Source organism: Eptatretus burgeri, chromosome 9 (genome assembly GCF_056783735.1).
Source record: "Eptatretus burgeri isolate ZD-2024b chromosome 9, Ebu_testis_v1, whole genome shotgun sequence".
Classification (NCBI taxonomy): Eukaryota; Metazoa; Chordata; class Myxini; order Myxiniformes; family Myxinidae; genus Eptatretus; species Eptatretus burgeri.
In genome coordinates, this window is record NC_140969.1 from 27,974,090 (window position 1) to 27,987,369 (window position 13,280).

Here is a 13,280-nt window from a genome sequence, read left to right on the forward strand (position 1 = left end):
ATCATTGTCGTCTCTGATCTTCTCCTTGGTCTTGGTCGATTGGTGCGTGGCCGTTTGGAGAGCGCGGTACCTGGTGCTTGGAGCGGAATCGTGTTGCGGGTTCGAGTCCCGCCGAGCCGGATCATCGAAGACCACATGAGGTGGACAGGTCCAAGCACAGGTTCTGGTCTCCAGCTCTCCTTTCCTCGAGCTGGAAGCCTTCAATAAAGACCCGACGGGGTCCGTGTGTGTGTGTGTGTGTGTGTGTGTGTGTGTGTGTGTGTGTGTGTGTGTGTGTGTGTGTGTGTGTGTGTGTGTGTGTGTGTGGACCCGTCTTTAAGTAGCAACTGTATAAGTGCTTGAGTGTAAATTTGCATTTCTTATAGTCGTGATAGCTCTGCTCTTTGTGTGTTCCCTTCCCCCCATTGTAAATAAATCCCCTCTTGTTGAATGTACCAACTCGTTTCTGTGCTTCTTTCATTGGCTTAGAATGGTGCGTGTTGGGAAATTGGGAAACGGTAAATTGTGCATTTTGGACCAATGGGTCTTGGTAACCATCCAAGTTTTTTTTACAGCTGTTTTTTACATCCAAGTTGCGCACGGTTTGAGCACGATAATGGCTCGTTCCGCTCGAGGTCTGCTGAGGGTGTGAATTCCCCGGTAGCTTTGCCGCGTGGATATTTAGGTATATTGAAATTGGCAATTAACCCTATTCCACGCGGCCGAATTATTGGCGATTCACGGTCCTGTAAGGGACCCGTGCCTTTCGGAGTTCTCCGAGAAGCACGATCTTGATTCCAGGTGTTCGGTGGAACCGACTCTACTGCTCCACCTAGCGGTTGTGCTTGCCACCGAAACTCGGCCCCACAACAGTATGCTCAATTTAAAGGATTCATAGGGGAGGAGTGGTGGGGGATTGACACATTCCAGAATGGCAGGGCCACGTTTTATCTGTTTCAAAGCACGAGACATCATGGTAAAGCTGATTTCTACACATTTTACATGTTTATTCCAATTGTGATTTGTATATCTTTATCTGTCGCCCACCTTCCTCAATATATTCTCCAAGTCCAGGAACCTCACCCCCTTGGTTTGAATATCGTGGGTCATGACAGGTTAATTACCACACTTTCATTAGTGCGGTGGTTCCGATGTTTCCGCCTTGGAAGCACCTGAGATATCTCTTGGATCAGCCTGGAAAAAGGAGATGTGGGGGCATCCTGCGAGCTCCATGCATCCATTCTCATTCTGATGGAAGGTACTGCAATCCATCGTAGAGTCTTGGTGCTACCGAAGCAGTTTCTTGACAAGGTTCTCATCATTGAATTGTCAATAATACACCGCACTGATACTGAACACGTTGATGCTGTTATTACGCTATGATGATATTGTTGTGGTTGACGAAATTCACAAACCACCATTCAGGTCCCTTAGGTGAGATATCTCGGTAAGTATATGTGTAGTTAGGCCCAAACCCGTTGTCTAGAGGGAATAAATGTCAATCAGTCGGGCTGCGACTCTTCAGGATAGCCGTTTTTCTTTTACTATCTTTATTTTGGACCAGCCGCCATTACTACCACCACCAACCACGTCCCACAACGCCGCTTCACAACAACCACCAACCACAACGCCGCTTCGCAACAACCACCAACCACAACGCCGCTTCACAACAACAACCACAACAACAACCAACCACAACGCCGCTTCACCACAACAGCCACGACCTTTACCGTCACAACTCGCCACCGTCGCATCGCCACCATTCTCGCGCCACTTGTGGGCACCGATACTGGACTCGTGTAGGGCGCGCACCAAGCAGCGTGTTCAGAAACATCACAGACTTTCCGAAGAAAAACGGATCAAAAACGACTCACGCCCACTTTTGTTCCGTCCAATCGGTGAGCGAGGGGCGATTTGGCCCCGCCTCCAGGGCATTGGAGGGCGGTCGCTATATGCAAATACATGGATCAAAAAGCATTCACGCCCACTTTTCCTCGGTCCAATGGGGAGCCAGTTAGAGAGGTGAAGGGTCAAGGGTGAAAGAGCGAAGCCACGGGGCTTATATAAACGGCTGCGTGTCAGTCAAGTCAGTTCAGAGTGAAGAGTGGAGTGTGCGGGGTTCAAGAGAGTCGTCGGTGGAGCTGGAAAGAAGTGGTACTAGTCAGAGTGAAGAGGACGGAGCTGTGGAGAGGTGACGGCGGCGAAGGCGGACGAGGGGGTGCTCGCGTCGGTGCCGGGAGCTGCACAGGGAGAGGCCAGTAACGCGACCAATGTCGAGGAGTAGACGCTCGCCGCGGGACCCGAGACAGGGTGATATCCTCCTTCCCCCGAGCATCAGCAACCCCCTCCTGTTTCCCCCCGCGCTGAGATAGTGCGACAAAGGGGGCCCCCTTCCCACCCCCTACCAGACACTGTCCGCGAGGCCCGCGGAGTTGAGGCACCACCACCGCTCCGCGTCTCATCATCAGACGGGTAGGCCCGACACGGTCTCGGCCCCAGGCCCGCCTACCCCCCTCATCCTGGAGGGTGGTTCTCTTTTCTTTTGCTTTGGGAATATGTGTTGTCGGCGCCGTCTGTGAAGTAAAATTGTATAAGTGTTGCCGTGTGCCCGGTAGTCGGATAGATCTGCATTGTTGCATTTGCTTTTTGTGTAATATTGCATTGTCTTCTTCTTTTACATGTGCTTTTGGTGGAATTGTATATGTGTGCTCTCCGTTCATCGCGAAATAAATGTGCTTATCGTTGAACTGTTTTCCCGCTTCGCTTCGTCTTTTCCTCTATTGAATCTCCATCTTGCTTCACGTAAAGGGTTGGTCGTGGGCTAAAACGCCCGATAATTAATCGAACCGTCGAGGCCGACGAATAACACCGCTCGGTTATCCCGATAGTACGGAACGGGTCGCTTAAAGTGGCCCGTGTCCGAAGTCGACCTGCGGCGAGGTGCGATCGCCCGGTCTACCCTCCGTGTGGGTACTTAGGTAGGTCGAATTTGGCGAGCAACCCTATCCCACGCGGGGGCCGATTGGCACGATCGTGGTGAGACCGAAAGGTCCACCCGTGACTGGTTCCCGGCGTTAGTCCGAGAGGGTCACGACTGGATTGTCCGTCCGGTGGGCGACGTGCCGCGATTCGAGTTACGTGGCCGTCCGCACGCCGGCGGGCGCGAATCCGCAACAATATGATTATCATTATTAATCGTTTTCTGAAATGGTTAGCAGTTATCAGGAGTATTAATTGGTTAGCAGTTATCAGAATTGGTTTCTGAAATGACAAACCGCTTCTCAATGCATCATGAATTGTTCACCGCCATAAAGGATTTTGTGTAAATTGTGAAAACGTGTAAATTGTAAACGAGTCATCATTTGGTGGATACATGAGCGTTGCTGAGAAAGACACTTAAAGCTTTGGCTGTGAAAGCAAAACAGCTTTCATCACAAGATGTGGGTTGGAATCACAGCTTCCAACTCTGTGTTCTTAAAATCTCCACAAATCCCCGATTCAAACTCACCGTTCCATATTGTTTTCAAATAAACCTTCGCCCGATTCGTCCGCATCCCCGTCTCCATCTGCGCCAAGCAAGGCGTCCGTTTCATCCTCGAAAGGTGGCCGGTCTCTACCGGGACTGGACGTTACTGGATCTTCAGTGAGCAGTGGTTGTGAAGGACTGCTTGGAGTCAAAACTGAATCTGAATCCTGGGGGAAAATACAGTGTCAGAAGGTAAATGAGGGAGGCAATTTGACCGGTCAATCTGTGATATCCACAATCCCTTTGGAACTTATCCGTTACCGCACGGTGACAATTCATATTGTGAATCCATGAACACAACCATGACAAATTGGCAATTTAATGTAATTTAACATGAGATACATCAATGAACATGAACAACAACAACAACAACAGGATACGATGAACATGAACAACAACAACGCAATAAATCAATGAACATGAACAACAACAACAGGATACGATGAACATGAACAACAACAACAACAATGCAATACATCAATGAACATGAACAACAACAACGCAATAAATCAATGAACATGAACAACAACAACACAATAAATCAATGAACATGAACAACAACAACAGGATACATCAATGAACATGAACAACAACAACAGGATACATCAATGAACATGAACAACAACAACAGGATACATCAATGAACATGAACAACAACAACAGGATACATCAATGAACATGAACAACAACAACACGATACATCAATGAACATGAACAACAACAACACGATACATCAATGAACATGAACAACAACAACACAATACATCAATGAACATGAACAACAACAACACAATACATCAATGAACATGAACAACAACAACACAATACATCAATGAACATGAACAACAACAACACAATACATCAATGAACATGAACAACAGCAACAACACAATACATCAATGAACATGAACAACAACAACAGCATACATCAATGAACATGACCAACAACACAATAAATCAATGAACATGAACAACAACAACGCAATACAATGAACATGAACAACAACAACAACGCAATAAATCAATGAACATGAACAACAACAACAACAACGCAATAAATCAATGAACATGAACAACAACGCAATACATCAATGAACATGAACAACAACAACAGGATATATCAATGAACATGAACAACAACAGGATATATCAATGAACATGAACAACAACAACAGGATAAATCAATGAACATGAACAACAACAACAGGATAAATCAATGAACATGAACAACAACAACAGGATAAATCAATGAACATGAACAACAACAACAGGATAAATCAATGAACATGAACAACAACAGGATACATCAATGAACATGAACAACAACAGGATATATCAATGAACATGAACAACAACAGGATATATCAATGAACATGAACAACAACAGGATATATCAATGAACATGAACAACAACAGGATATATCAATGAACATGAACAACAACAGGATATATCAATGAACATGAACAACAACAGGATATATCAATGAACATGAACAACAACAGGATATATCAATGAACATGAACAACAACAACAACAGGATAAATCAATGAACATGAACAACAACAACAGGATAAATCAATGAACATGAACAACAACAACAGGATAAATCAATGAACATGAACAACAACAACAGGATAAATCAATGAACATGAACAACAACAACAGGATACATCAATGAACATGAACAGCAACAGGATATATCAATGAACATGAACAACAACAGGATATATCAATGAACATGAACAACAGGATATATCAATGAACATGAACAACAACAGGATATATCAATGAACATGAACAACAACAGGATATATCAATGAACATGAACAACAACAGGATATATCAATGAACATGAACAACAACAGGATATATCAATGAACATGAACAACAACAACAACAGGATAAATCAATGAACATGAACAACAACAACAGGATAAATCAATGAACATGAACAACAACAACAGGATAAATCAATGAACATGAACAACAACAACAGGATAAATCAATGAACATGAACAACAACAACAGGATAAATCAATGAACATGAACAACAACAGGATATATCAATGAACATGAACAACAACAGGATATATCAATGAACATGAACAACAACAGGATATATCAATGAACATGAACAACAACAGGATATATCAATGAACATGAACAACAACAGGATATATCAATGAACATGAACAACAACAACAACAGGATAAATCAATGAACATGAACAACAACAGGATATATCAATGAACATGAACAACAACAGGATATATCAATGAACATGAACAACAACAACAACAGGATAAATCAATGAACATGAACAACAACAACAGGATAAATCAATGAACATGAACAACAACAACAGGATAAATCAATGAACATGAACAACAACAACAGGATAAATCAATGAACATGAACAACAACAGGATATATCAATGAACATGAACAACAACAGGATATATCAATGAACATGAACAACAACAGGATATATCAATGAACATGAACAACAACAGGATATATCAATGAACATGAACAACAACAGGATATATCAATGAACATGAACAACAACAGGATATATCAATGAACATGAACAACAACAGGATATATCAATGAACATGAACAACAACAGGATATATCAATGAACATGAACAACAACAACAACAGGATAAATCAATGAACATGAACAACAACAACAGGATAAATCAATGAACATGAACAACAACAACAGGATAAATCAATGAACATGAACAACAACAACAGGATAAATCAATGAACATGAACAACAACAACAGGATAAATCAATGAACATGAACAACAACAGGATACATCAATGAACATGAACAACAACAGGATACATCAATGAACATGAACAACATGAACAACATGAGATATGAATGTCCTGTTACCGACAAGGACAGTCGGAGATGGGAACACAAGAACAGATACCCCAGGCCGTGCTCCATGGTGCTGAACCACCACCACCACCAAACGCCAACACAACACCAGATCGGACTCGGATGTTTCACCCAAACGTAAAGCCGATCAGCGTCTCCATGATCCAACAAAACACACAAACCAAGGTACTAATGAAAATGACACCAAACTGATTGTCGAGTTGAAACATCGCGACACCGTCACCGTGGAACGACGACGAAGTACAAACACAACCCGTACGGGGATCTGCAAAGCGAGACTCATGAGTTACAAGGTCCATGTTAATCCCCACACGACTCGTTACACTGTGAGGTAACAAGCAAGGAAAGCGCTCCTCACCGCCATGACACCTCCGACGAGCTTTCCGCGCCAAATTCACGAACACGGGTCACGTGGTCCGCTAAGCGCGGGAAAATTCATGAGTATTGAAGTGTTCTTGGAATATTGACTGCCTTGTTTTATTATTTCGTATTGAGTTTTCGTGGTGTGTTTGAATCGACTATGATTGATGTAAATTGGGTAAACTAACGTTCATTAATAAAGTGAAGACTACACGCTGACCTGGAAGGTACACCTCAAAGACATCTCCATTTCCTCTGAATTCAAAATACAACATAATCGCGAAATAAATTAGCATTTAAGGAAAGTTTATCGGAAAGGTTGTTTATATGAATAAATTTAGGATTTACGGAAAGTTTATCGGAAAGGTTGTTGATATAAATAAATTTAAAATATGCTGCACTGGGTTTAAAAGAGGGCACTTGACTTCATTCAACCGCTCGTTTTCCTTTGTGCTTTGGCGCTCTCCGATGCGGAACTTCCCTGATTCCACTGGAGCAGGAACGTCTCGCGAAATTTGGTTGATTATGAGCAATGTATGTCGGTCATGGCGGAACAAGTTCCTTCGGCTGCACAGCAGGAAAAATTGTTTTTCACATATTTGTTGTTATTACGTTAATAATTAATTTAATACGGATTAAATACGGACCGGTATTAACAAAAGGTCTATTTATAAAACGTATTCCACAAGAATTGAAATCTTGAATTGTGAAAAAGCGAAAATAACTAAAAGGAGGCAAGTTCCGCCTGACGTCACCTTCCGCCATTTTGTTTACGGTTCCTCGGACGTGGTGAGTAATCGGTAATTTCTTGTGGATGTTTTGGTTTCTCTTTCCAATTGTCCAACATCCTTGTGGACAAACTGTGGTGTGGAGTGTTTATCCTGGACGTTGGTGTCCGCGGCGTCTCTTCCAGTTTCTCTACTTTTTCCCGGTTGTTTGTTTTTTTTCATCGTGAAATTATTTCCCAAATGTAGTTTCGTTTCCTAAAAATCCAAATGAGTAGAGAGAGACGTTCTGTGGGTTAAAGTAACGGGACGAGGCAGTGGCAAGCCCAGGGGGGTTCCCTGGTCACCCAGAGCTCCTTCTCCCATGAAAGTGTCATCTTCCACACGGAACGTGTGGGGCTCAAACGGGGCTTGGGGTGGGTCGATGGTGTTGTGTGTGATTGTTGGGTTCGAACTCGATCGTGAATGTACAATGGTGATTCTGTAGGGGGGGTAGTTGTTTGTAGGGTGACAATAGTTTTGGTGGTGTGGGAGGGGTGGAGATAAATTATTTGGGTGCTGTTTGTGGGGAAGGCGGGGTAGGGCGGGGCTGTGTGGGGTGCGGAGGGTGGTGTGGGTAGGGCCGTGTGGGGTGCGGAGGTGGTGTGGGTAGGGCGGGGTGGGGTGCGGAGGGTGGTGTGGGTAGGGCCGTGTGGGGTGCGGAGGGTGGTGTGGGTAGGGCGGGGCCGTGTGGGGTGCGGAGGGTGGTGTGGGTAGGGCAGGGTGGGGTGCGGAGGGTGGTGTGGGTAGGGCGGGGTGGGGTGCAGAGGGTGGTGTGGGTAGGGCGGGGTGCTGCTGTTTGCGGGGTGCGGAGGGTGCTGTGTGGGGAGGGCGGGGTGCTGCTGTTTGCGGGGTGGGGAGGGCGGGGTGCTGCTGTTTGCGGGGTGGGGAGGGCGGGGTGCTGCTGTTTGCGGGGTGGGGAGGGCGGGGTGCTGCTGTGTGGGGAGGGCGGAGGGTGCTGCTGGGTAGGGGGTGGGGTGCAGAGGGTGGTGTGGATACTGTTTGCAGGGTGGGGAGGGCGGGGTGCTGCTGTTTGCGGGGTGGGGAGGGCGGGGTGCTGCTGTTTGCGGGGTGGGGAGGGCGGGGTGCTGCTGTTTGCGGGGTGGGGAGGGCGGGGTGCTGCTGTTTGCGGGGAGGGGTGGGGCGGGTGCTGCTGTTTGCGGGGAGGGGCGGGCAGGGTGCTGCTGTTTGCGGGGAGGGGTGGGGCGGGGCGGGTGCTGCTGTTTGCGGGGTGGGGAGGTTGGTATGTTACTGTTTGCGGGGAGGGCGAGGTATGTGTACACCATATGGGTGAGGAAATACAATTGTTGTTTGGAGGGGGGGGTTGATTGGATATATACTTGCTTACAGGATGTGGTGGTGGCATTTCAAGCAGTTTTTAACAGTTTTAGGGTGGTTATCATTAACATGTTTTTGTAATTTTCTCTGATGTGTAATTTCTGTTTGGTCCATGTGTGTCTTTGTTTCGACTTAGGAAAACACAATGGCAACCAGAAAGAAGGTTCTTCTCAAAGTAATCATCTTGGGTGATTCTGGGTGAGTCGGTTGTTATTAAACATGGCAAGTTTTGGCCCTGCTCACAGTTGTTGACACAATAATGAATGAATTAATGATTGTGCAAGGAGGAGCTATCGCACATTGAGATTCCATCGCTCGTGTACCGGTAAGTGTTTCACCCTTCAGAATGTACCGTCGCTGTGGTTTGAGCGTTGCTCAGTGCTGGATCAAATTTGACAGCCACACAAACTACACACATTTGCGCTAACAGTTGGATTTTTGTAGTTTTTCTGCCGAGTCTGCAATGCTTCTACTACTTTGCTCGGAATTATTTAATTTTGGGGGGCTGAGTGTGAAATGAATTGCTCGTCGTGCTGTGGTCTGTTCGCAGGTGGATGATATTGCTCAGTTTTTCCATTGCAGGTAGAACGGATCGAAACTCTTCAGATACATCATCATCATCAAAATCAGTTTTGTTTTGTTTGTTTTTTTTTCTTAGGTGTTATCAGAGCTGTGTGAGCTCCCTTTTTGTGTATGTTGGGAAGTCTTTTAGATCCCTGTGAAATGATTGATGCTTTACCTTGGAGTTCCTCTTCATAGGAACCCTCACTGTTATGCTGTGTGACCGTTTGTAACGTGTAATTTTGTGGAACTCTGACCCCTTGACCGGAATGCACGATGTCACAAGCAATATGTGCACAAGCCGTTGGTTTGAAGGTAGATTGTTTTTTTTTTGTTTGTTTGTTTTTTTTCTACTTCTTTGATTCAGTGTTGGAAAGACGTCGCTGATGAACCAGTATGTGAACAAGAAGTTTAGCAATCAGTACAAGGCCACGATTGGAGCAGACTTTCTCACCAAGGAGGTTGTGGTTGATGACAGGCTCGTCACCCTGCAGGTATGTGATTGTATCACCTGCTTTACAACTTCAAGTGCAACCTGCCAATTGTTTGCAAGTTGAAGTGCAGCATTTTCAAATTTAGTGTGATCGTTATTCTCATCTGCTAACTCACCTACAAGAGGCCTGTATGTGTGCGTGTGTATACTTCCTGGTAACCGTGTGACGTTTTTAAAAATTTTAATATATTTTTTTGCAAATCTGTTTATCCTTTTTGAGTTCCGATGTTTTTAAAAATTTCCCTCCAGTAGCTTTCTATTTATGGTCAGGCATGGTATCACGCACAGTTTTCAATGGGTAGTTTAAGAGTTTTTGTCGTGTCAATATAATTTATTTTCTTGCAGACCTCTCTCTCTCTTCCCTTTTAACAACAGCTTTTATAGACGGCCAGTTTATTCGCTTCTTTGCTGTCCTCGCTCAAGTTTCGTTCACATTGGTCTTCAATGCAGTGATGGCAGATGAAAGCAAAGTACAGAAATACTGCATGTCTCTATGCATCGTCTGTTGTTTGTATGCACCTCAGATAGGCACCGTTTCGACCAATAGTACCGGTAGTGGACAATCCCACTTCATGCTGTGCAGATGGCCACGGGTACACCCGCCCTTCCTTTCACGCACCCAAGGCAGCAATGAGCACCCCGCTTGCTCCCTCGAGCGCAAATGTTCCGTTGTACAATGTTTTCAGAATGCGAGATGTCCTTTGTACTGGACGGGGTATGGGAGAAACGTTGTCGTTTACTTTGTATTCGAGAAGCGTTGTGCTGTATGCAATGTGGAAGTGCAGGGAAGGAAGAATGGAGGAGGGAAATTTGATCGGCACAAAGGATTAAGAGTCTCTCATGGTGAATAATAATCGTCAATAGTTGGATGAACGGGTGGTTAATTGAGACTGATAAAATGAGTGTACCTGGTGGTGAATTGGATGCAACATAAGATGAGAATAAACCTGCAGGGTTGAGGGAAAGATGGGTGGGAGGAAGGAGGGGTTATTGAATTAAGGTTTGGTGAAGCAGATTGTTGATAGATTGAGAAAGGTGGCAGGCTGGGGGGGGGAGGGAGATTGGTGGATTGAAAGTTGCATGGGGGTGGGGGGGGAGACAACACACTGGGGATACACAAATGATTGATGCATCTCTCCCCCCCCCCATCCCCAAACCCTAATACAAGGGGCCATAGTCAACAGACCATCTAAACTAATGAAATAACTCATTCTTGGGACTCCCATGTGTGCATGAATGCTCTCCCCTGGGGTACATTTCCAAAACCCTGACATTATCCCCTCCCTGTATTAGACTCGTCCCGAATCTGCCAAATCTTGTGTGCATGTGAGGGGTCGTTCTCTCGAAGACTGTTTACCTCGCCTCGCCTCTAAGTGTGATCATGCAAACATGTCCCACCTTTGAAAATAATGAAAACTAATGCATTGGGTTCTGTTACTCAACACATTCACAAGAAAGTTCTAAATACAACTCCATATCGAAACACCAACCAGGTGGGTTTAAACTATTAACACCATTTCCACTCCACCCTGGTCCAGGACCTGCAGTGAAGATGAAAAAATGAAAGTGAACATCCTGAACTGTTCACAACAAAAAAGTGGTCTTTGGTGCACGAGCGACGGCAAGTCGCTTGCCACAAAGCAAGTGGTGCTCTCATCAGGCTGCTGCAGGCATCCTTCCCTATCATGGCAAGCCACATGCCATTTCATTCCATTTGAACTGATCAAAACAAACAGTCTTCTTTTCAGAGCTCTGAAAAGCAGTCCTCTCCAATGGCGGCACTGGCTGCACACACGGCAGTCCTTGGTGACAGCAGCAATTCAACAAGTGGCAAGTGGACCTGGTGGCTGTTGTGTGGTCCCTCAAGCACATTGAGGATCACCTTTTGAATAGCTAGCAGCAGGTCAGTGTGGCCACAAACAAGTGGTCCTTGTTGGCTCTCATTGATGGTGTATAATGGCACAACGAAGAAGCAAGCAGCATGCAGGCACAACAAGAAGTGGGAAGTGGTCCTGGTGTTTCTTGGCAACAGTCCACAATGGTCCAACGGCAACAGTAGTGCAGCCACAAGAAGTTGGGCCTTGAGGTGTAACAAGTGTGGCAGGCAAAGGCATGGCAAACCAGGTCCGGCTGGTGCCTCTGGCCAGCCTCTCTGTGCACACGTACCTGAGGGAGGTGGTGGTGGTGCTGGCCAATCTGAGAACAGGTTCGGCCCTAACCTAACCGCCCCTCTCCCCCTCATCTCATTGGCCTATCCTTGTCACGGTTCGTGTCTCCCAGTCCCTATCTGTGCCTTCTGTCCCATAGCACCCCTCTTTAAATAGTCTCCATGTCTCGTGGGTTCCCCTAATTCGGTGCCGAATTCCGAAAAAATCCCTCCAACCCCTAAGAATCCCTTTGGAGGAAAAGGTGGATCTGTGGGAACCTCAGCGCAAGTTTGAGATGTCTGCTAGTCCCACGGCTTCTCCAGGCAGGCAAATCCAGTGGCCGGTGATTACCTGAGTGGTGATGGTGTGAAGGGGCAAATACAACACGCAACAACTACTCTATCCATAATTACATCAATGATTAAACTTCCCCGGGACTTACCAATGTGTATGTCTACACTATATGCTTCGACTGAGCTAATTTACCTGTCGTTCCGTGCATTGGTGCTCACACTAGTTCTGGCCTTACCCTTTGTTCTTCATCCATGCCTCCGCATAATTTTCCGGCTAGGCAGTGTGGCTCCACTAGCATGTCTGCACACCTTCGTACTCGCACAATGGCACCTCCAGGATGCTGAGACTGCCTCTGAGCTACCTACTCCAATTTGAATTACAGGGGGTACCTCTACTGGCTTCCCACCCCTTCCGATGCTTTAACTGGCATTTGGCCCTCTGGGCCCATTCACAAATTTAGCGTGCACATCATGGGCTCATGGCCGACCCTGGCCGACTGGCCCTCCAGCGCCTGGTGTGCCTTCAACAGTAGGGGTGACAAGAGCAAGCCTATTGGATTTTGGTTCAGATGCAGATCTGGCCTATTGGTGGTATACAAAAAAAACTGTTCAGCCTGGTGGAGGTATGCACTCCACTGAGTGCTGTTTTTTTGTTGTTGTTTTTCTTTGTTGAAATGGTGAGCTGTTTGATTTTTGTTTTGTTTTTTGTCTTGTAGATCTGGGACACTGCAGGCCAGGAGCGCTTCCAATCACTGGGTGTTGCATTTTACCGTGGTGCCGACTGTTGTGTGCTGGTTTTCGATGTGACCATGGCAAATACATTCCGTACATTGGACAGCTGGCGAGATGAATTCCTCATTCAGGTGAACTACATGCACTTCTCCATCATGTGCTCGACTTTCT

The 13,280-nt window shown here is 45.8% G+C and overlaps 3 protein-coding genes across 5 annotated transcripts in view; 1 reads left to right on the plus strand and 2 right to left on the minus strand.

Moving 5' to 3' along the window:
* The window catches only part of MCM2 (minichromosome maintenance complex component 2), a 51,641-nt gene extending 44,783 nt beyond the window's left edge, over positions 1 to 6,858 (minus strand). The window contains exons 1-2 of the mRNA XM_085894488.1: positions 6,780 to 6,858; positions 3,488 to 3,672 (exon numbers count right to left, since the gene is read on the minus strand). Of these exons, the coding sequence (XP_085750614.1) occupies positions 3,488 to 3,672; positions 6,780 to 6,785 (191 nt within the window). The 5' untranslated portion in view covers positions 6,786 to 6,858. The remainder of the gene's footprint in view (positions 1 to 3,487; positions 3,673 to 6,779) is intronic.
* LDLRAD2 (low density lipoprotein receptor class A domain containing 2) overlaps positions 1 to 13,280 on the minus strand; it is an 814,009-nt gene that overhangs the window by 130,634 nt on the left and 670,095 nt on the right. The gene's annotated exons all lie outside the window — the stretch shown is intronic.
* LOC147019783 (ras-related protein rab7-like) overlaps positions 7,484 to 13,280 on the plus strand; it is a 20,415-nt gene continuing 14,618 nt past the window's right edge. The window contains exons 1-4 of one of the 2 annotated variants that reach the window (XM_085894495.1): positions 7,484 to 7,570; positions 9,020 to 9,081; positions 9,812 to 9,938; positions 13,094 to 13,240. In XM_085894495.1, the coding sequence (XP_085750621.1) occupies positions 9,029 to 9,081; positions 9,812 to 9,938; positions 13,094 to 13,240 (327 nt within the window). In that variant the 5' untranslated portion in view covers positions 7,484 to 7,570; positions 9,020 to 9,028. Of the gene's footprint in view, positions 7,571 to 7,631; positions 7,923 to 9,019; positions 9,082 to 9,811; positions 9,939 to 13,093; positions 13,241 to 13,280 lie in introns of those variants that run through there. The other variant, XM_085894496.1, reaches the window with a different exon arrangement.